Source organism: Camponotus vicinus, unplaced genomic scaffold, assembly GCF_025532165.1.
Source record: "Camponotus vicinus isolate PSW18456_S1 unplaced genomic scaffold, iyCamVici1.0 SCAF_10, whole genome shotgun sequence".
In the NCBI taxonomy this organism is placed as follows: domain Eukaryota; kingdom Metazoa; phylum Arthropoda; class Insecta; order Hymenoptera; family Formicidae; genus Camponotus; species Camponotus vicinus.
Genome location: NW_028141946.1, coordinates 10,037,873 through 10,058,506, shown reverse-complemented (window position 1 = coordinate 10,058,506; position 20,634 = coordinate 10,037,873). Strand labels below are relative to the sequence as shown.

The window sequence follows — 20,634 nt, the reverse complement described above, 5'->3', positions numbered from 1 at the left end:
CCCTTCCACGGCAAGGTGGCGTACCACGGAAGGGAACTCTGTAAATACCCTGCGTTTTAGAATAAGGTCTGTGTTTGTAAGTAAGTTGCGTCCGATCCGCGTCGTGTAACACGCCATCACTCTGTACATATCCTGCGTCATTAGATTAAGGTTTGTGTTCGTAAATACGTTGCGTCCGATCCGCGTCGTGCTGTACGCGACCAGCGTGTAAAGATCTTGCGTCCGCATTTCTAGTTGTACGCGTCCTCTTAGAAATACACCTGTTTGTGAAGCTTAGTTTAAGGATTACGGAATAAAGAGTTTGTTCATAATTAACACGTGTAGTTCTGCGAGTCTGAGCCTCCCCTTCTCCCGAACCCTGACACCGGCGAGCCGATCCGCGGCGTCGGGAAAGGTGCTCCGTTACAAGCAGAAAAAGAGAGAAAAAAAGACAGAAAAAGAGAAAGAGAGAGAAAAGGAGGAATATTAGGTAATAAATATTATTATTAAATATTGTTAATATATATGTAAGGCACAACCTTTAAGCTAAGTTCATATGTCATGCAGCGCTCTTTGCTTATTGTCAGCGTTCTAGAGATGTTTATCGACATTCGATATTATCGAGTATTCGATATTTTTTTTACCACGATATAAAAATATCGAATATAAAAAATATAAATAAAATATCGAATGAATACTTTTCAACTATTTAAACAACTTATTAAAAAATGAATATTTTTTTAAAGTGATCGATAAATTTAAAATATATCCAAATAAACTTGCATAGAAACTATGGCCGGAATTCATAAATCGTGCTTATATTTGAGATCGTCTTGAGAAATGCAATGCAGCCATTTCATTGGCTGAATGGGAGCTTAGGTCGACCTAAGAGCAGACTTGAGATACAAGCACCGTCTATGAATTCCGGCCTATGTATAGCTTATGATGGTCTCGGTCTACGAGATTTCGATTCGAACCAATTAACATGCAGCTTTTACACGCATGTATATTAAATGCAATATGTGAATCCTTCATAACTAACCTAACTATTCTATTATATACATATATACATACATACAGTCCGTAACATAACCATAGTGAATTAATTGACGAATAATGATGGGCGTTTTCCAGCAAGTGACACAGAGGGCACAGTGTAACACAGTGAATCATTTCATCCTTATTTATATTCGGCAACCAACAAGGATGAAGTGATACACTGTGTCGCTTGCTGAAAAACGCCCGATGATACGTGATAACCTAAAAGTGATATCATTTTGTGGCTTATTTGTTATATTCTAATATAATATGAGTCTTGTGTGGCAATATTTTACAAAGTCAGAGCAGAAAAATATTGTTGCATGCAAATTATGTACCAAACAAGTCAAAACTTCTGGAACAACGTCCAATTTATTGGCTCATCTAAAAACTAAACATGTATTTGCATTTGATGCATGTACAAAAAAGCAAAAGATACAGGTACGTGTTATTTATTCTTATAGTACTTTGTAAATTAAAATAAATTTTCTATTATTAATGTGTGCTTATATAAAACTTTTAATAGAATATAAAATTACTTTTATTATTTACTTTTTATTCTTTAGTTTATAATGATATAAATAACTATTAATTTAAATAAAAAATATAATATATAAAATTTATATATAAAATATTTGTTGTAGAAAAAACATGAACTTATGATTAACAGTACAAGATAACAACTCGAAAGAAAATTTAGATCCCGACGAACCTAGCACCAGTAATCATAGCAGGTATATTGATAGATTTAATTTAACATTAAACTTATTTTATACGATTAAAAATGTAGTTCAGGATTTAAAGCAGGCATAAAATAAAACAAAGTTATAAATAGATAAAACTATACATATAATTTTTTATAAATTAACAGAAAATAAACAAAGCAAGTTGATATATTTTTTATCCTTTTCTTTATAGATTACAAAGTCCACTCACTGTTGATATTCCATCACTTAGTCCTATGTCATCACAATCTTCGCAAAGCACATTGTTGGAAGTCTTTAATAGAAGAACAAGTTTTGAAAGTGGAGGTTCAAGAAATAGAGCAATCACAGACGCATTGATTAATATGATATGCAAAGATAATATGCCTACTAGAACTGTCGAAAGAGAAGGTTTTATACATTTTGTCAAGACTCTTTGTCCTCTGTATAAAATTCCTTCAAGATCTACTTTAACAATTCTTCTTGAAGAAAAATATAAGATGTGCAGATCACAACTTAAAGATATGCTGGATCAAGTACATTATATATCTTTGACATCAGATATTTGCACAATAATAAACTCAACGAGAAGTTTCTTAGTGATAACAGGTCATTTCCTCAACTTAAAAACTTATAAACTTGAATCTGTTTGTCTGGAAGCAGTACCGCTAACAGAAAGACATACAGCAAATACTATAGTTGAGCACTTTAATCAGATATGTGAGGAATATTCTCTAAGTTCATTTAAAATAGTTGCCATTACTACAAATGGAGCTGCTAACATGCAAAAAGCAGTTGAATTATTTTCAGATCATTCAAAATGGATTTGGTGCTTTGCACATATCACTAATTTAGTGGTACAGAATTCTTTAAAAAATACATCTGAGCTCGACAAAATAATTGTACAAATTAAACGGATTGTGACATACTTTAAGCAAAATACAATTGCATCAGATGAACTCAGAGCAGAACAGTTAAAGCATGGAAAAAGTGAAGGGAACATAACATATCTCACGCAAGACATCTCTACTCGATGGAACTCTACTCTTGAAATGATAGACAAATTTGAGAAACTAACACCTATTCTGGGAACTATTTTAGCTAGCAAAAATCATAAAGATGGTCCACAAATGTTGGCAGGATCTCACATTGAGGTAATATCCGAAATTATTTCCATTTTGGCACCTTTTAAATAGCGACTACTCAGATATCAGCTGATAAATATGTTACTGCCAGCATGGTTTTGCCATTGTGTCACAATATACGAGACACATTAAATGAATTAAATTCTGTCACCAACGCTGCGATAGAATTAAAAAAAAATTTGTTAAAGGACATTGAAGTAAAATATAAACCTCTTGAAAAAAATAAGCTTTTAGCAATTGCAACTCTACTTGACCCTAGATTCAAAAGAGTGTATAGCTTTTCTTCTCTCTCTCAATCAGAAGCTATATCGCAAATATCCAAGGAAGTTAAAGAAATAGCGAAACAAGATTTTTCTTCAATATTAGAGGAAAATCCACCTAAAGAAAGCCAAAAAGTTTTAAATTCTATTTGGACAAAGCATGCAGAAAAATTAAAATATTCAGGCGAAGATAACGAATCATTATCATATACATCACAAATGCCACCTGAATTAAAATTATATTTTAAGTCTGCAGTACTTGCACTATCAGAGGATCCTATTAGATATTGGCATAACTACAAAGCAGTGTCTCCTGCATTGGCAGAAGTTGTCCTAAAATATTGTACAATAATGGGATCTTCCGTAGCTTCAGAAAGAGTTGTCTCCGCTATTAATAATGTCGTAACCGATAAAAGAAGTAGATTAACAAATCGTCATATAAAAGAGGCTGTTTTCCTTACTCATTTTATGAGAAATATTTAAATAATCAGTCTAACATAAACATATACATTTTTTGAAGTTATGTTATACAGGGTGTCCCATTTTAAAGGACCCACTCAAATATCTCAGAAACACTGCGTTAAATCGAAAAATGTTTCAAACAAAAGTTGTTTGGTTCGAAGGGGGACATAAGATGGTACCATTGGTTTGACCTTGAAGAGTCATTTGAAGGTCATATGAAGGTCACCTTGAATTTCTTAAATGGAACACCCTATATATTTTTGCATATTCTTGTAGCTTATCTCGAGAACTTTCCAAAACACTATAATTAAGTTAGTTTTCATTAAGTACTTTCCGAGTTATGAGGCTTGAAATCATTTCTTAATTTTACATAAACCATAAAATATCTAGTAAAATATTCATTTTTCGATTATCTTACCTTAATACTTTTGTGCACAGAACAATGTGAGGAATCAATTAGTGTAAATAAAAAACATAGTTGTTTTTGAGAAAAAATATGTAATTGTTAATTGCAAATTACATATTTTTTTAAGAAACTATTATGTGTTTTCTTTATACCAATTGATTCCTCACATTGTTCTGTGCATAAAAGTATTAAGGTAAGATAATCGAAAAATGAATATTTTACTAGATATTTTATGGTTTATGTACAATTAAGAAATTATTTCAAGCCTCATAACTCGAAAAGTACTTAATGAAAAAATACTTAATTATAGTGTTTTGGAAAGCTCTCGATGTCAGCTACAAGAATACTAAATAAAAAATGGGGGTTTCCATTTAAGATTTTAAAGTTGACCTTCACATGACCTTCAAATGATTTTCCAAGGTCAAATCATTGTCACCATCTTATGGCCCCCTTGAAGCCACACAACTTTTGTTTGAAACATTTTTCGATTTAACGCAGTGTTTCTGAGATATTTGAGTGGGTCCTTTAAAATGGGACACCCTGTATATCTTTTTAAGATATGGTATATTTTTTAAATATGGTATATTTTTTTGTTTTATTTTATTTTTGTTTTATTTTATTTTGTTTTATTTTTTTGTTTTGTTTAAGTTCTTAAATTAATATATAAAATGTCACGTAAAAAATATATTACCTATTCAGATACAAATGTGCATAAAGAAAATATGCATAATTATTTTTATTTTAATAATTTTGTGATTCTTGTTCTGTGATTTTATGCAATACTTTTTTTTATGTCATCTAATTATAAGTATATTATGTTATAAAGTAAAATATAAACTATGATATATACATATGTATAAATATAAAATAAAATTATTAAATAAATTTTATAACAGCTTTGTAGTTTTTGTGAAAAATATCGATTATTCGATATTTTATTTGATATAATGAGTATTCATTCGATATTGACATGAATATTTTCTAAGTTGATAAATATATTCATATTCGATATTTTTTCTCGATATCGACATCTCTCCAGCGTTCCTTATTCCTCCTTAACCTCCGTTATTCCTTTTGCCTACAATTGGCATTTTTTTCAGCGTTGCGTTTGTTGTGCCCGCGCCATGGGGTTGTGGGCCTTCGAGGTTATTCGCCCAAAGGATTAGAACCCAGGCAACAAATGTAGACACTCCGTACTTGATAGTAAAGGAATATATTTCGGTCGTTCTTCTTACACTGGCCTTACACTACTTTTGTGTTTGTCTTATACGCTAGGGTTAGGCGTAGCGAGCTTACTTAGTCAATGCGGCGGCTTGTATTGTTGATGACTTCAGGTTTTCTTCTGTCACCCCGTCGTGGTGATCGGTTTATATATCGTTGGATACAGGAAGGATGAGGTGTCCCTGGGCCGGAGCGCGGTTCGTGCTCCGTTTTGTTATGCTTATTCAGCTTTGGCCGTGACTTGCTTTCTTTTCGTCACGTTTTATTTTTATTTCTTAATATCTCTTACTTTTAGTTTAATTAAATTATTATTTCGTCGGGTTACGACACGTTGTTATTTTAGTATTTGCGTTGCGGTACAGACGTGCGTGCCTCGGGCTCTCGATAAACGAGTTATATATTTAATAATATGTTCTAAGTAAAGTGTAAAACCAAGAAGAATACATTAAATCTCTTCCAATCCTAAATCCTGTGTCACTTTTCCTGATCTCAACACGGCAACAGCTTTTACACCCTCATCACCTGACCAAAATTAGATCAGCCCTTTACAACTTTCATAAGTGGGATAGCTCGCCGTGTTCTCATTTGATGTCCCGGTTTATGTGAGGCATTTTTGGAGCTTTTTTTTGCGTTGCGTTTTTGCTTTCTTTTCTTTTTGAAGATTAGTAAGCATTTGTTTGTATCCGCCATTTCGAGCTCCGTTTCTTTTGCCGCCACGGTTAATAAAAATTGTAATTATGCCTCGTCAACATCTTGAACAATTATCTTTGGCTGAGCTTAAGAAAGAAGCCAAAGGCTGCGGTATTTTGAGTATTCCCAACAGCAAGAAAAAATGCATTGAAGCAATTTTATCGCATCTTGAAAAATGTAACCCGTCGGAGGATGTATCGAACATTTTACACCAAGAAGCTCCCGGCAACCCAAACTCTCCTATTTCTTCATCTTCCGATGCTGCAAACGCTCCTGGTTCCTCTTCAGCTCCTTCCTTTACGGGCATCGGTTTGGGCTCATCGACTCTTTTCTGCCACAATTTTGCTCTTTTATGGCCTAGCAAGCTCAACTGCAACGAGAATAAATGTCACAGATGCAGCAATTGCTCGCTTCTTTGGTCATCAATAACAATCAGCGGGATCCTTCTGATTCAAGCTCGTCTGCTGACCCACATTTTTCTCGAAGTATTTTAAATAATACGTTTACTAATGCCTCTCCATCTGTACCCGCAGGTCAGTCTGTAAAGTTTTTATCTTCCCAAATTCCCTCCTTTTCTAGTTCGGAGGATGATGATATAGAATTATGGATCGAGAAGATTGAAAACGTTTCCCATATTCATGGTTTGTTCCCTGCTGTTATGATGTTTGCTGCGGCTAATAATCTTACGAAGACTGCTCGCAGATGGTTTGATGTAAGTACTGGAGACACCAACAAATCTTGGACTGATTTTAAAACGGCTATTCTCTATCGTTTCAGAAGAAAAATACCTTTTGGTAATTATGCAAAAAATAGAAGCTCGAAAATGGATTTTTTCTTCAGAATCTTTTCAGGATTATGTCATGGACAAATTGGCGCTCATTCAAAGATTAAGGACCGTATTCATAGTCGAAACTTGTTCTTAAGACTACCTTAAGTTTGGTCTTAAGACGTCCTCTAGATTCATAGTCAAAAAACAAGGCGGGATTTAAGTAAACTCTCAAGGTGTACCTTATTCAAGATGATCTTATTTGGAAACGTCTTAATGTGATTCATAAACACATTTAAGCATGGGATTAAGACGAGCGGGATCCGTGCATATTAATATTATTATTATGTTAAATGTTTATTATGTTTACCGCATTCTTCAATCGAACACATGATCGCGTTCGATAGCGCCAGTAGTACCTTAACCTACCGCAACCTACCATGACAAAAAACTGCTTGCAGTCGCCGAGTCGTAATTATCGTCGCATTGTCGCGTCGTGTAGTAACGTGTCCGCGCGTGTTTCTTTCATCGAGTGATTTTTAATCGCCAACAATTATTATTCGACAGTGATTAATAGTGATTAGTGATAGAGTCATTAGTAAATTTCTCGTCTCATCGAATGAGTAAATAAATGTGATTACGTTAAAGTTTAATAAAAGAATACAGTTCATGAAAGAAGAAAAACTTTCAGTTAATAATTTAGTGTGGATTTCTTGTCTTTTGCAACGTGATATCTACGTTAAATTTGAGAACGTACGATCTATCGGAAAATTCATTTCTCCTTCAAGCAATTACAGCAATACATCAAAAGTCATCGAACAAGGTAATAATAACTATTTTTTGACGTTATGTGAAAACAGATCTCGGGAAGTCAGAGGGACAGTGTGTTAAAGGAAATTCGTGAAAAGAGAGGGGTTTTTAGTGGGTAGGGAGTACCGAGTTGGTAATTCGACTTGGTACTCGAGTCCCACATAACTCACTGGATCGACCGGTGGGTATGCATAAAATGCATTTTCCCCTCTCTCGTAAAAAAAAAAAAAAAAAATTTACAGGTGAGTGAGCGAATGAGAGAGAGGGAGAGAGAGAGAGAGACAGACAGACAGACAGAGAGAGAATGTATGTGTTCGCATGTGTGTCTGTATGTGTATAGCGATCAGCTGATCGCAGCAGGCGCCCCGCGTAAGCTCCCGCGTCTGACGGTGAATCGCGCCACCCTTGCCTGCCTCTTGTATTCGACCCGTCATACGTTAACTACTTCCTTTAATAATTCAAAAACTAAGCTTCGGACGAAATTTTGCCGAAGGAAAAATCGTCTTAGAATTGATTCAAGAATATGTCATTTCAGGGACACAGGGGTTATTTTAAATCACCCTGTATATATATATATATATATATATATATATATATATATATATATACATTAAGGGGTTTCCACACTTTTAGTAAACACTGTATATATATATATATATATATATATATGTATATGTGTATATGTGTATAGCTACTCTGATTGGACTTGTATGTGAGATAATATAACAATGAAATAATATATACAATATATACAATTACTTTATCATCTTTTATTAAAGGCTGAAGAATTTGAACATGACGTTTTTGAAATTCAGCAGGAAATTCAGAAAAACCAAAAGGAAGACGTAAAAATTCAAATTGACCATCAGGAGTAGCAAATGAAAAGTATTTAGTACAGTCCGGATGTAATTTAATTTGATGGAAACCATCTTTTAAATCAAGGGAATTAAAAACTGTTTTATTGCTCAATCGCGTAAAACAATCTTCTATAAGAGGAAAAGGATATTTCTGTTTTAAAACTTTATTATTAAGTGGGCGCAAATCAACACAGAGACGCATAAAGCCATTTTTTTTCTAACCGGAACCACGCGTGCGCAATATGGAGAACTACTGGGCTTAATAATTCCTCTATTTAAAAGATCATCAGTGATCTCTCTCATCTGAATACGTTCTGTCCAAGCAAATTTGCGCGGTGCATAAGCATAAATAGAATCGTCTTTTAAATTAATTTTAACAAGATAATCATCCTGAATGACAGGAACTTGTGTGTTTTCTATTTCATGGAAAAGAGACAATAATTTATTTTTAATAAAAGAGTCAAAATCAATAACAACGTCAGAAGATGAAGAATCAAAAATAGATTTATGCTCAATGATTTTAGCAGAAGCAACCTGAGAAAAAAGATGTACTCTATCTTCCGATTCATCATCTGCAAAGTTGACAGCAAAAAATAACTTGTTATTTCTCAAAAAATCGCGTCCGATAATAATATGAGTAAAAAGAGAATTATGACGTAATACATGAAAATTGCCTTGAATTGAAATGTTAGGCAATAACTCAAACTTGATGCTAGAACGAATAATGCCATTAATCTCAATGGGACCGTCGTTTAAAGCTTTATAAGAAAGAGAGGGATTGCTTAAAGAATCAATCAAAGAATTACAAAATTCTTTGAAAATAGACGGACAGATGAAAGAGATCGGGCTACCAGTATCAACTAAGGCGGATAAATTACAAGGAATATTATTGAATTCAGTTATTTTAAGAACAGAATCATCGGAGATAATTTTTCTTATTTGGCTATCATTAACTAACGCAACGATTTGAGATGATTCGGTATGGATTGACTCCTGAGAAGAATTCTCTTCATTCATAGAAACAGCGGCAACAGGTTGAAGAAGGGAAGATTTGAAAGATTGATCTTTTTTCTTAAGTTTGGGATAATCAGTTCTGATATGATCCTTTCCATGGCAATATACGCAATGTAAATCCTTCTTCAGAAGTTGTACAGGATTCTCCGCCGATGCAACAGGATCTTTCAATTTATTGGTTTTTGAACCGTTGTCCTTAAGGTTTCCGGGAAATCTGGGATTTGCTGAAAACTTTCTAAGAGGCTCTTCACAGGAAGTAGTTAAATGATGCATTCTTTCTAAAAAGGAATCCAAAGAATTCAACTCAAGAGCCAAAGCAGCAGCTCTGATAGACAAATTACTTATTCCATTGATTAATAAATGAATTTTATCATAATCCGGTAATCTTAGGCCCGTATTCATAGTTCAGCCTCAAGTCCACATTTAAGACGATCTTGGCGAAGGCAATCTTATTCAATCCAGACCGTCTTAATGTTAGCAGATTTCATAGTCGTAAAATAAGACGATCTTCGCGAAAAAGATTTTGCTCAAGTAAATCTTATTTGATTTGAGATCGACTTGGCGAAGACGTTCTTAAGGCGATTCTTATTCTCGATTCGGCTATTTTCGTGATATTTCCGTTAGTTCCTCCAATGAAAATATTGGATTCAAGGTGCAATTTTATACCATCTTGTGTCATCTACATTAGCCATGCTTTATAACCGCAAGAAGGCCGCGAACGGAGGAGAAAAAAGCGTCTAGCGTGTAAAATCGGAAGAAGGAGAGAAGAAGGAGCCCGAACCCGAGTTGACAAATGATCTCGGGCAGATATAAGCTTCAAAACGAATAGAAATTGTTTAGAGGTTAAATATCCATTTTACGAAGCAAATGATTAATTGCGAAAATATAAAGTCGTTCGCGAGTTTGCGGTAAATCTTTTTAGGATTCTTGACAGAACACAATGGCCGGTATTCATAGTCCGAGCTCAAGACAGTATTTAAAATCTTCTTGGTCAAGATGATCTTATTCAGTTAAGAGCGTCTTGAGAATATAACAATTCATAATCGCGAAATAAGACAATCTTCGAGAAGAAGTGCTCGCCTAAGAAATTCTTATTCAATTTAAGACTTTCTTCTCGAAGCTGTACTTAAGAAGATACTTATTGATCATTCGGATATTTCCGTATATTTCTATTAGAACTAACCAATAAGAATGATTCTTTCTAGCTGACCACATTACCGATACACCATCTATAAACTCTATAATCATAGCATATTCAGTATTATTCTGATAAGTTTAGGTTAAAAATTTTGTAAAATATTTTGTTTCAACAATGTCGAAACATTACAGTACAATGAAAAAAAAAATTTTTTTAGAAATTTTAAAAAATTTTAAGCACGTCGAAATAAAGAAAAGTGACAGTTCAACACTTCGTGATAAAGAGGTTACCTGGACGGAGATTTGCAAACAATATAATAATTGTACAATGATTTTACAAGAGGTAAATATAAAAAAATTGTATTGTATATGTATATGTATATATACACAGTGAATATATATTTCTCTATAATATATCTAGAATATAGGAATAGAATTGTTCACACATATATTTTGTATACAGCGTACAGTTCAACAACTGAAGAAACTGTGGGCAAATATGAAACAGACTCAACGAGACGCATTAACCAAAGAAAAGCTTATTTGGCTACTGGTGGTGGTCCACCTGCTGCTGAAACAAACATTGATCCTGATATAGCAGTAATAACACCACATCTTATGGAAACTGCTCCTGTTCTATTCTCATCGAACATGACAAAAGATGAAATTGATAGTAAGTACATTTCAGAATGTATTTATAATCAAATAAAAATTAATGTTATATAGAAATATATATACTATTTGATTTGATCAATATGATTATACAAAGTCCAGAGATTGTTTGATATACACTTGTGGATAATGATTCGTCTTCTTCTAGATCTAACAAAGTAAATTCAAAATCCTTACTCTGTTATTTCTACGAAAGTATATATGAAATTCATATATTGAGTATCATATAATAAATATATGTGTCCACCCAGTAAACGTTAGATATTCCTTAAAGGAATACGAATGGAATATTTAAGGAATATCTAACGTTTACTGGGTTGACACATATATTTATTATATGATACTCAATATATGAATTTCATATATACTTTCGTAGAAATAACAGGGTAAGGATCTTGAATTTACATTGTTAGATCTAGAAGGAGACGAATCATTATCCACAAGTGTATATCAAACAATCTCTGGAATTTGTATAATCATATTGATCATGTCAAATAGTATATATTTCTATATAACATTACTTTATATATATATATATATATATATATATATATATATATTTTTTTTTATTATTTCAGACAATGAAGATGATGTTTTACATGCTTTAAAGGATGGTACTATGAGTATATTATGCGACAATTACAATGATGCAAAATTAAAGATTCAGAATGTTGAGATCATTGATGAAATAAATAAAAGTATGTGAAATTGAAAAATAAATTTTAAACAATACTATTTGTTCACAAGTTTATATAAAAATTAAAATCAAATATATGTGAAACATTAAACATGTATGTTTAAAAAACTATAACTTATTATTAATTAATAATTAAGATTATATATTGTTTATTTTTAGATGAAGCAATTGAACAAAATAAGGAGAATCAAAACGTTCATGAATCTAATTTAGGTAATATAACCAATGTTAATTATGTATTTTCATACTATTTCTTATGGCTCTGGCAGACCAGTGCTGGTCTTCCAGAGCCATTACTGATTAATTATCTAAACAATATTGTATTTACAGCGTTTTCTATAAAGCGAAAAGAGAATTGGGATATGACTGGTATGCGAACACCAAAACTAATGAAAGAAAGGAAAACTGTACACACTTTTACTAATGAAGATGATATAAAGATTCAAAGAATTAAATATATCATGGATCAAGAGAAAGAAATGGCAGATATACAAAAAGCTAATGAGGAAAAACTTGGTATGATGAAAGAAGAGTTACGTGCTCTAGAAATGCGAGCAGCTTTGGCAAAAGCTGAACTTGCAGAGCTACAGCTGCAAAACGAAAAAGAGAGACATGCTTAAAAAGACATGCACAATTTTGCATTTACGCTGACGTATCAAAAGATTGATAGAAACTTAATGGCATCTGTAATTGAATTTTCTTTCAAGTCTTAATTTATCTATTTATAATTTACTCGTTTTCACGTAAAAAATTTTTCCATAATGAAACGGCAGCTGTACAAGAAAGTGTACAAGAGAGAAAAGAAAAGAATTATATAAAGTTCCGTTATCAGCCTAGTCATTCTGAATTGCATTCAGTCAATGAGAAATACATGTTTTGTTTTGAGAAATGTCCACATTAAAATTAAGTAGATATACAATGGATATGCAATTAGAAAAAGTTTTTCATTTTTTTGTTATTTTTAATGTTATAAGAATGTATTTAGTTTGTTTTGAGTTTCTAAAAAGACTGAATATATAACTATGTTGAAAAATATTACAAAGATTACATGGAGATTATTATTTTAATTAATTGTGTTTTTTTTTAAATTAATTTTATTAACAGTTTTATTAATTACCAAAAATAAAGTCTTTATAATTAGATTGCATATGATAATTCTAATATTATGGTAATTTAACCAAAAATTATATTATTTAAATAAGTATTTCACTAAGTATAGTTAATAACTGTAGACAGATAAAATTAAAATAAAATTTATAAACAAATATATTTATGACTTATTTATACCTAGTTTAGTACCTAGATATTTAATATTTAATATTATATTTAGATATTTAATATTCAGCTTATTTAAGAAATAATTTGTCTTATATAATTTATCTGAAGTCTTATATAATTTATCTGAGTCTTTCAATAAGCGCTGCTCTTGTCACAAAACCTTCACCCGGTTGCTAATGTGGTTGATTTGGCACATCGATTTCATCATGTTCTACTTCTTGTTCTTCTTCTAAAATGTCATTAAAGATTAATGCCAAATTATGTAGCACGGCACAAGCCACTACAATTGTAGTTGAACAAATCAACTTGTTGCTTAACCCTCTCGATAGGCATGGAAATCTACGTTTCCAAATTCCAAACGTTCTTTCAACAATTATACGTGTTCTTCTATGAAGTATGTTGTAACTAATAAAAAATATATTTTATTTAATTATTAAAGTAGTAAACATTAAAATTTAGTTTAATAAAAGTTGCTTAAAAATTTATTTTTAAAATTACTTATTATTATTTCTTTTTTTTTTTAGAAAAACAGTACTAACGCTATTTCCTCTTCTGTTGCTGGATTTTGAATTGGAGTTATGAGAAATGGTAAACAAGGATACTCAGCATCTCCTACGAGAGTACCTATTAACTGTCGTTGAACATATCTCATGTATATCCTAGAGTTTTGAAAAATTCGGCTGTCATGTTGGCTACCCGGCCATTCTGGAACAATATCTAGGAATTCTGTTCTAGGGCCTACGACAGCCTGTATATAAATACATTTAAAAAAATTAAATAAGAGTATAAATATTTAGTAAAATAAGTCTAAATAAATTACATAAATAACATTATTTAACATATTTAAATTAATAACATATTAAATATCTACATATATGTATATTTAATGTACTTGTATGTAGTTCGGACTAGGCGGGCTCTAACTCAGGTCCTCTCAGGGGGGGTGAGGCGCGAGGGGGATCTCAGCGGCGCGGGGAAATGACGTCACACGGGACGGAGGAGATTTCGATGGCGCGGGGGGCTACGGGACGGAGTACGCTTGTTTCGGCGCGTGTTGGATGTTTTATCGCAAGTATAAGCAATATTATATTACATGACCGGTTGATAAATAATATAAACAGTATTACATATGCCGATGTCCGGTTTATAAACAATATAAACAGCTGCATTCCTTTGAAAGACAACGCATGCGAGAGAGAGGGAACGATAGCGCGAAGAGGACGCGTGCGAGAGAGACAATGATAATATCGCGAGACTTATAATTAACGCGCGAGAGAGAACAATATTGTGAGAACAACGCGTGCGAGAGAGAACGATAGCATGTACGAAAGAGAGAACGATAATATCGCGAGAATAATGACGAGTGTGATAGAGACAACGATAAAGACTTATAACTAGCGCGAGAGAGATAGCGCAAGGGATGGGAGCGCAAGGGAAAGGTGTGTAAATAAATACATTCTTTTCAATTATAAATATAAAAAATAAAATTTATAAACAATATAAACAGCTGCATTCCTTTGAAAGACAACGCATGCGAGAGAGAGGGAACGATAGCGCGAAGAGGACGCGTGCGAGAGAGACAATGATAATATCGCGAGACTTATAATTAACGCGCGAGAGAGAACAATATTGTGAGAACAACGCGTGCGAGAGAGAACGATAGCACGTACGAAAGAGAGAACGATAATATCGCGAGAATAATGACGAGTGTGATAGAGACAACGATAAAGACTTATAACTAGCGCGAGAGAGATAGCGCAAGGGATGGGAGCGCAAAGGAAAGGTGTGTAAATAAATACATTCTTTTCAATTATAAATATAAAAAATAAAATTTATTTAACTGGTAGCTGACTCCAAGCTCATGGAGCTGTTTTCCGCTGCCAATCAGGAGAGACAGCGTGTCGCCGCCTTCGCGGCCCGAGAGCGGATCCAATGGCACTTCAACCTCCGGCGGCGCCTAACTTCGGAGGAATCTGGGAAGCAGCCGTAAAGTCAATGAAGTACCATCTCCGGCGCGTAATCGGAGACGCCACCCTCACGTATGAGGAAATGGCCACGTTACTCACACAGATAGAAGCGTGCCTCAATTCGCGAACTATCCAGCCTTTGTCCGACGATCCTGAGGACCTCAGCGCGCTGACCCCAGGCCATTTCCTTGTCGGTTCCGCCCTCACTGCAGTTCCCGAGCCGTCCATCGCCGAGGAGCCTCCCGCGCGTCTCACCCGGTGGCAAATGCTGCAGCAGATGAAGGATCATTTCTGGTATCGGTGGGTTAAAGAATACTTACACACTTTGGCTCATCGGCCGAAATGGTCCAAAATCAACCAAGAAGCTCGTGTCGGAAGGCTCTGCTTGGTCCGTAACGAGCTGACACCTCCCACGAAGTGGCCCTTCGCTCGCATCATACGGCTGTATCCGGGTGCCGATGGCCACGTGCGTGTCGTAGAGATCCGTACCGCGAATAACACACTTACACGGCCAGTAACAAAATTAATCTTTCTGCCCGGCGATGACGAACCCACAAGCTCACAAGCTCAGGCCACTCATAAACATTAAGAAATTAGCACTTGATTTTACCCTCATTATTTCTCACGTACTTACCTCACTATCATTTGCTCAATTACATTCATCGCACACACGACATCTCTTCCGTTCGGCCCTGCCTCACTAAACCTACTGACTCGTTGACTCACTGCATTACGATTACACCGCGTCAATCTCACTCGCTATAGCAGCACGTCCCTAAATTTGCCACGCGAACGCGAACAGCTGATCGACTGCCAAAAGTATTGATCAGCGCCGCATTCCCTGCACCGCCCACAAAACGCGAAACCTCGAACGCTTGAACAATCGCGTGAATACCATCGCGACATGGCGATTTGACGTCGTGTAATAAATTATCGCAGGCCGACATCTGCGAGGCGAGCGGAATGTTCGAAATGCACATGCCAAAGTAAAATATATATAAAACAGTCGCAACCGATGATTAAATAACATATATACAGTACCCCAATTTTCGCTCTGTCAAATAACGCGCGGCAGCGTGAGCGTTCCGACCGCCCCGCGCCTCTACTAAGTAGCTCGCACGCCTCAGAGCGTAAAGAAATATCAAGCGGAAAAAATAAACAATCGCTGCGGCCGCTTGAGAGGGTACGCCAGAAAAGGGCAAAATCTTTCGAGTTGACAAAAAAAAACGAATGATTTGCGCTCGAAAAGAGAGTCCGACCTTGTTGTTGACAACATTCCGAGTCGACCAAGATTGTTCTCGAAAACGTAATAATAAAAGACCTTTTTCGCGCGGTCGCCGTTGTTTTTTTTTTGGTCTCGGTGTGTAGACAGCTAACGAGTCGACCGGGAGCACTCCTGTTAGATCAAAAAGAGGGGACAGCGCGTGCCTCTCTATTACCGTCGCTGACTGGGTGCCGCTCGAAGTTTCGTCGCGTTTTGAAAACTCATCGCTCTTAAGACAATACCGTTTTTTTGTGTATGTGCTTTATTGTGATCGACAAAAATAAAGAAGTGTTTTGTGACGTTACATGACTCTTGTTTATTTTTTATTCCAGAAAAAGATAGGGATGTATGTGGGAGGAGGTCGGACGTGTCTTTACGCCCATTTGATCAACGAGAGACAGAATCCATCCGTGGCAACGCCATTGACGCATATCCTGTGGAGAGAGCATTCACACATTTTTCAGCCTAACGAATAATTATTAGAAAACAATATTCGCAAACTAGAAAAATATGTGAGGCGCAAGTGGCTGGATCGGGAATCGAACCCGAGTCTTTCGCTTTCCGGGCAACTGCTCTAGACCACTGAGCTATCCAGACCTCACACCTAATGCTGCTTTTTAACACAGTGACATGCGACTCCAGAGCGATGTTAGTATCTCACTCGATGGATGCAATGCCGATTGCCATAGAGGATCCCTGAAAGGTCGCTCGCTGACCAAATAAGTGCCGGTGGAGGTATTCGCGTGCATGCTGGCTTCCGACTGGTCTTCCGTATGAAACGGCACCGACGAGCACAACGCCGTAGAGCGACCACATCCTCCAAGATCCCTCTAGTATATACTAAAATCCCCACTGTACCAAATAGCAGTGGCGGATGGACCCTAAGATAGGGCCGGGGCAAGCCTCCAGAAAAAGATAGGGATGTATGTGAGAGGAGGTGTGAGGTCGGACGTGTCTTTACGCCCATTTGATCAACAAGAGACAGAATCCATCCGTGGCAACGGCATTGACGCATATCCTGTGGAGAGAGCATTCACACATTTTTCAGCCTAACGAATAATTGCTAGAAAACAATATTCGCAGATTAGAAAAATATGTGAGGCGCAAGTGGCTGGATCGGAAATCGAACCCGAGTCTTTCGCTTTCCGAAGATCTGCTGTCGTCCTGTCCATCGCTCCGTTCGCACTAAATAACAGTAATCTTCTATAAGTCGCTAATTCAGCAGATTCTTTCTCTTGCGAATCTGAAACAGAAAGTACGAGCGAGTCTTCAGACATTCGTTTCCTCGAGAGAGGAACGTACGAAATAACGTAATATCACACTTATAAATTTGTCACTCTATTTTCTTACCGCTATCAGATATCAGATTTCTCTTCTGCAATATAGCTTCAAAACGCTAATACGCTATACGCTAATGTTTAAATAAAAAATATTTCTCCATAAAACGTTTCTCCATAAAAATAACTCAATGTTGTGTCAACGTTACTTCAAACGCCGCTATCGTTAGAGAACGGTCTTCTTTCATTAATTATACATCCACATATTTCATATATTTACTTTATGATTCAGTAAACTGTTATTCTCAAACACAACATGACATTGGCCTGTATTCATAGTCCGATCTTATTTTGAAGATCGCCTTAAGTTTCGTCTTAAGATGCCCTCTACATTCATAGATAGTGAATGAGACAAAACTTAAGAGAAAATTTAAGCCATGACTTATGGAAGTCTATCTTATTTGAAGATAATCTTAAGACTTTTAATAAGATTCATGAACATATCTTATTTCACATAAGCATGATTTTAAGATTTTCTTATTACTGTCGAATTCATAGTCATTTAAGATGATTTTAAGCATTTCTCTAGCAAAACAAAATCCAAGTCGAGTCAGAAGTAGACTCAAGATAATCTTATCTGATTTTTAATAAAAGTACAAGATTTTTAATAAGTCCTAAAATTTGTTATTTTAAATTTAAGTGCAAGAAACTGTTTATTTTTATTAAAAGTAATGGAAATAGAAAATTTAAATATTGATTTAGAAGAAATTAATGAAATCGATTCCAGCGATGATGAAGGTTACGTACGAGCTCCGAAAAGATACATAAGAGACTGGATGAATCCGTTCGAATATTATTATAACCGAGAATTTAAAAGGCGTTTTAGGTTTAATAAAGAATCTGTTCTATATGGAATTCTACCTGAAATAGAAAATGAACTGAAATGTAAAAATAATCGTGGCTTTCCTATTCCTCCAGTGTATCAATTATTAATTTGCCTACGATTCTACGCAACAGGCAGTTTTCAGGTAAATATGTAGTTATTTATACATAATTATATATAAATAATAATATATATAATTATATGTATATAATAAAATATATAATAATTATATATAATAATAATAATAAAAATAATTAATATAATAATAATAATTTTTGTAGCAAGTACTTGGAGATACAATAGTTGTTTTACAACCAACTGTTTCAAGAATAGTTTTTCGAGTATCCCTACTCTTAGCAAGACTATTAAATGAAATATATCTATAAAGATGCCTTCTTCGCAAAATACCATAAGAGAAAATCAGAGACTTTTTAAAGATATCGGACGTGGTGATAGAGGTATCGGTTTGCCTGGTATTGAAGGGGCAATTGATTGTACATATGTACGATTAGTTGGTACTAGGTTCCATAATGTTGGTGAGATTTATAGAAATCGAATAGGATACTTTTCATTAAATGTACAAGAGTAGTTAGGACTAGGCGGGTTCTAACTCAGGTCCTCTCAGGGGGGGTGAGGCGCGAGGGGGATCTCAGCGGCGCGGGGGAAGGACGTCACGCGGGACGGAGGGCATTTCGGTGGCGCGGGGAGCTGCGGGACGGAGTACGCTTGTTTCGGCGCGTGTTGGATGTTTTATCGCAAGTATAAGCAATATTATATTACATAACCGGTTGATAAACAATATAAACAGTATTACATATGCCGATGTCCGGTTTATAAACAATATAAACAGCTGCATTCCTTTGAAAGACAACGCATGCGAGAGAGAGGGAACGATAGCGCGAAGAGGACGCGTGCGAGAGAGACAATGATAATATCGCGAGCGAGAGAGACAATGATAATATCGCGAGACTTATAATTAGCGCGCGAGAGAGAACAATATTGTGAGAACAACGCGTGCGAGAGAGAACGATAGCACGTACGAAAGAGAGAACGATAATATCGCGAGAATAATGACGAGTGTGATAGAGACAACGATAAAGACTTATAACTAGCGCGAGAGAGATAGCGCAAGGGAAAGGTGTGTAAATAAATACATTTTTTTCAATTATAAATATAAAATATAAAATTTATTTAACTGTGTGTAAATACATTTTTGTGTCATAGCGCGTGCGAGAGAGATTACTATACTTATTCTATCTAAGCGCGAGACAAAGAGATAGCGCGAAAGAACAATGACGCGTGCCGAAGATATCGCGAGACTTATGATTAACGCGCAAGAGAGAGAGCGCAAAGGATGGAAATATGTGCGAAGAAATTACGCCATGATTTAGTAAACTTAAAACTCTTTATTCTTGTTTTACATATTTTTTTATACTTACTATGTGGACTAAAAACTAAAGCTGCCAGCTCGCAATCGACGAGTTGATGCTTATTGAAAGCGTCACTCGCGCGTATTACATTTGATACTTCTTTCGGATTTATTACAGTGGACGCGATATTGGAGAATTGCGTAAACTTGACATCAACTGTTTCGATAATTTTATTCAATCGATCAAAAGTTACATCTATGCATTGATCGAGATCGAACATACGATGTAACGTCGATTCGATCATCATCATGCATACGTTTGAAGATTCGAGACTTATGAGTTTGACGTCGTTAATCGTACGAACTCTCACTGTTAACGGTCAGTAGTGAGTCTAGGCCGGTTCTAACGCAGGGGATCCGAGGGGGGGTGAGGGGCGAGGGGGAACCGAGGGGGGGTGACGTCACGCGGGGGGGTGACGTCACGCGGGGGGGACGTCACGTGCGGGAGATGATGACGGCACGTGCGGGGGGGGGGAATCCGCGGCGAGAGCGATGGACGAGGGGGTCCGCGCGGGGAAGGGGGATCCGCGGCGCGAGCGATGGACGAGGGGGTCCGCGCGGGGAAGGGGGATCCGCAGCGTGAGCGATGGACGAGGGGGTCCGCGCGGGGAAGGGGGATCCGCGGCGTGAGCGATGGACGAGGGGGTCCGCGCGGGTAGGGGGGATCCGCGGAAAGAA

General features: G+C 35.8%; 2 protein-coding genes and 1 long non-coding RNA gene across 4 annotated transcripts; 2 read left to right on the top strand and 1 right to left on the bottom strand.

The window, feature by feature from the left end:
• Positions 1–1,978: 1,978 nt before the first annotated feature.
• Positions 1,979–5,180, top strand: LOC145960854 (E3 SUMO-protein ligase ZBED1-like). The gene is made up of 3 exons (XM_083080548.1): positions 1,979–2,875; positions 2,929–3,544; positions 5,095–5,180. Exons 1-3 carry the CDS (start codon positions 1,979–1,981, stop codon positions 5,178–5,180), a joined length of 1,599 nt encoding a protein of 532 aa, XP_082936674.1.
• Positions 5,181–10,292: 5,112 nt separating this feature from the next.
• Positions 10,293–13,099, top strand: LOC145960853 (uncharacterized). Its single transcript, XM_083080547.1, has 5 exons — positions 10,293–10,299; positions 10,953–11,162; positions 11,740–11,859; positions 12,018–12,071; positions 12,189–13,099. Exons 1-5 carry the CDS (start codon positions 10,293–10,295, stop codon positions 12,476–12,478), a joined length of 681 nt encoding a protein of 226 aa, XP_082936673.1. The 3' UTR covers positions 12,479–13,099.
• Positions 13,100–14,946: 1,847 nt separating this feature from the next.
• On the bottom strand, positions 14,947–15,927 carry LOC145960490 (uncharacterized). Of its 2 annotated transcripts, none has more exons than XR_014435379.1 (3): positions 15,424–15,927; positions 15,203–15,371; positions 14,947–15,109 (listed from the first exon to the last, which is right to left on the bottom strand). It is a non-coding gene; the product is annotated as an uncharacterized LOC145960490 (long non-coding RNA). The 2 variants fall into 2 exon arrangements; XR_014435380.1 differs by having other exon boundaries at positions 15,428–15,926.
• Between the last annotated feature and the right edge of the window lie 4,707 nt (positions 15,928–20,634).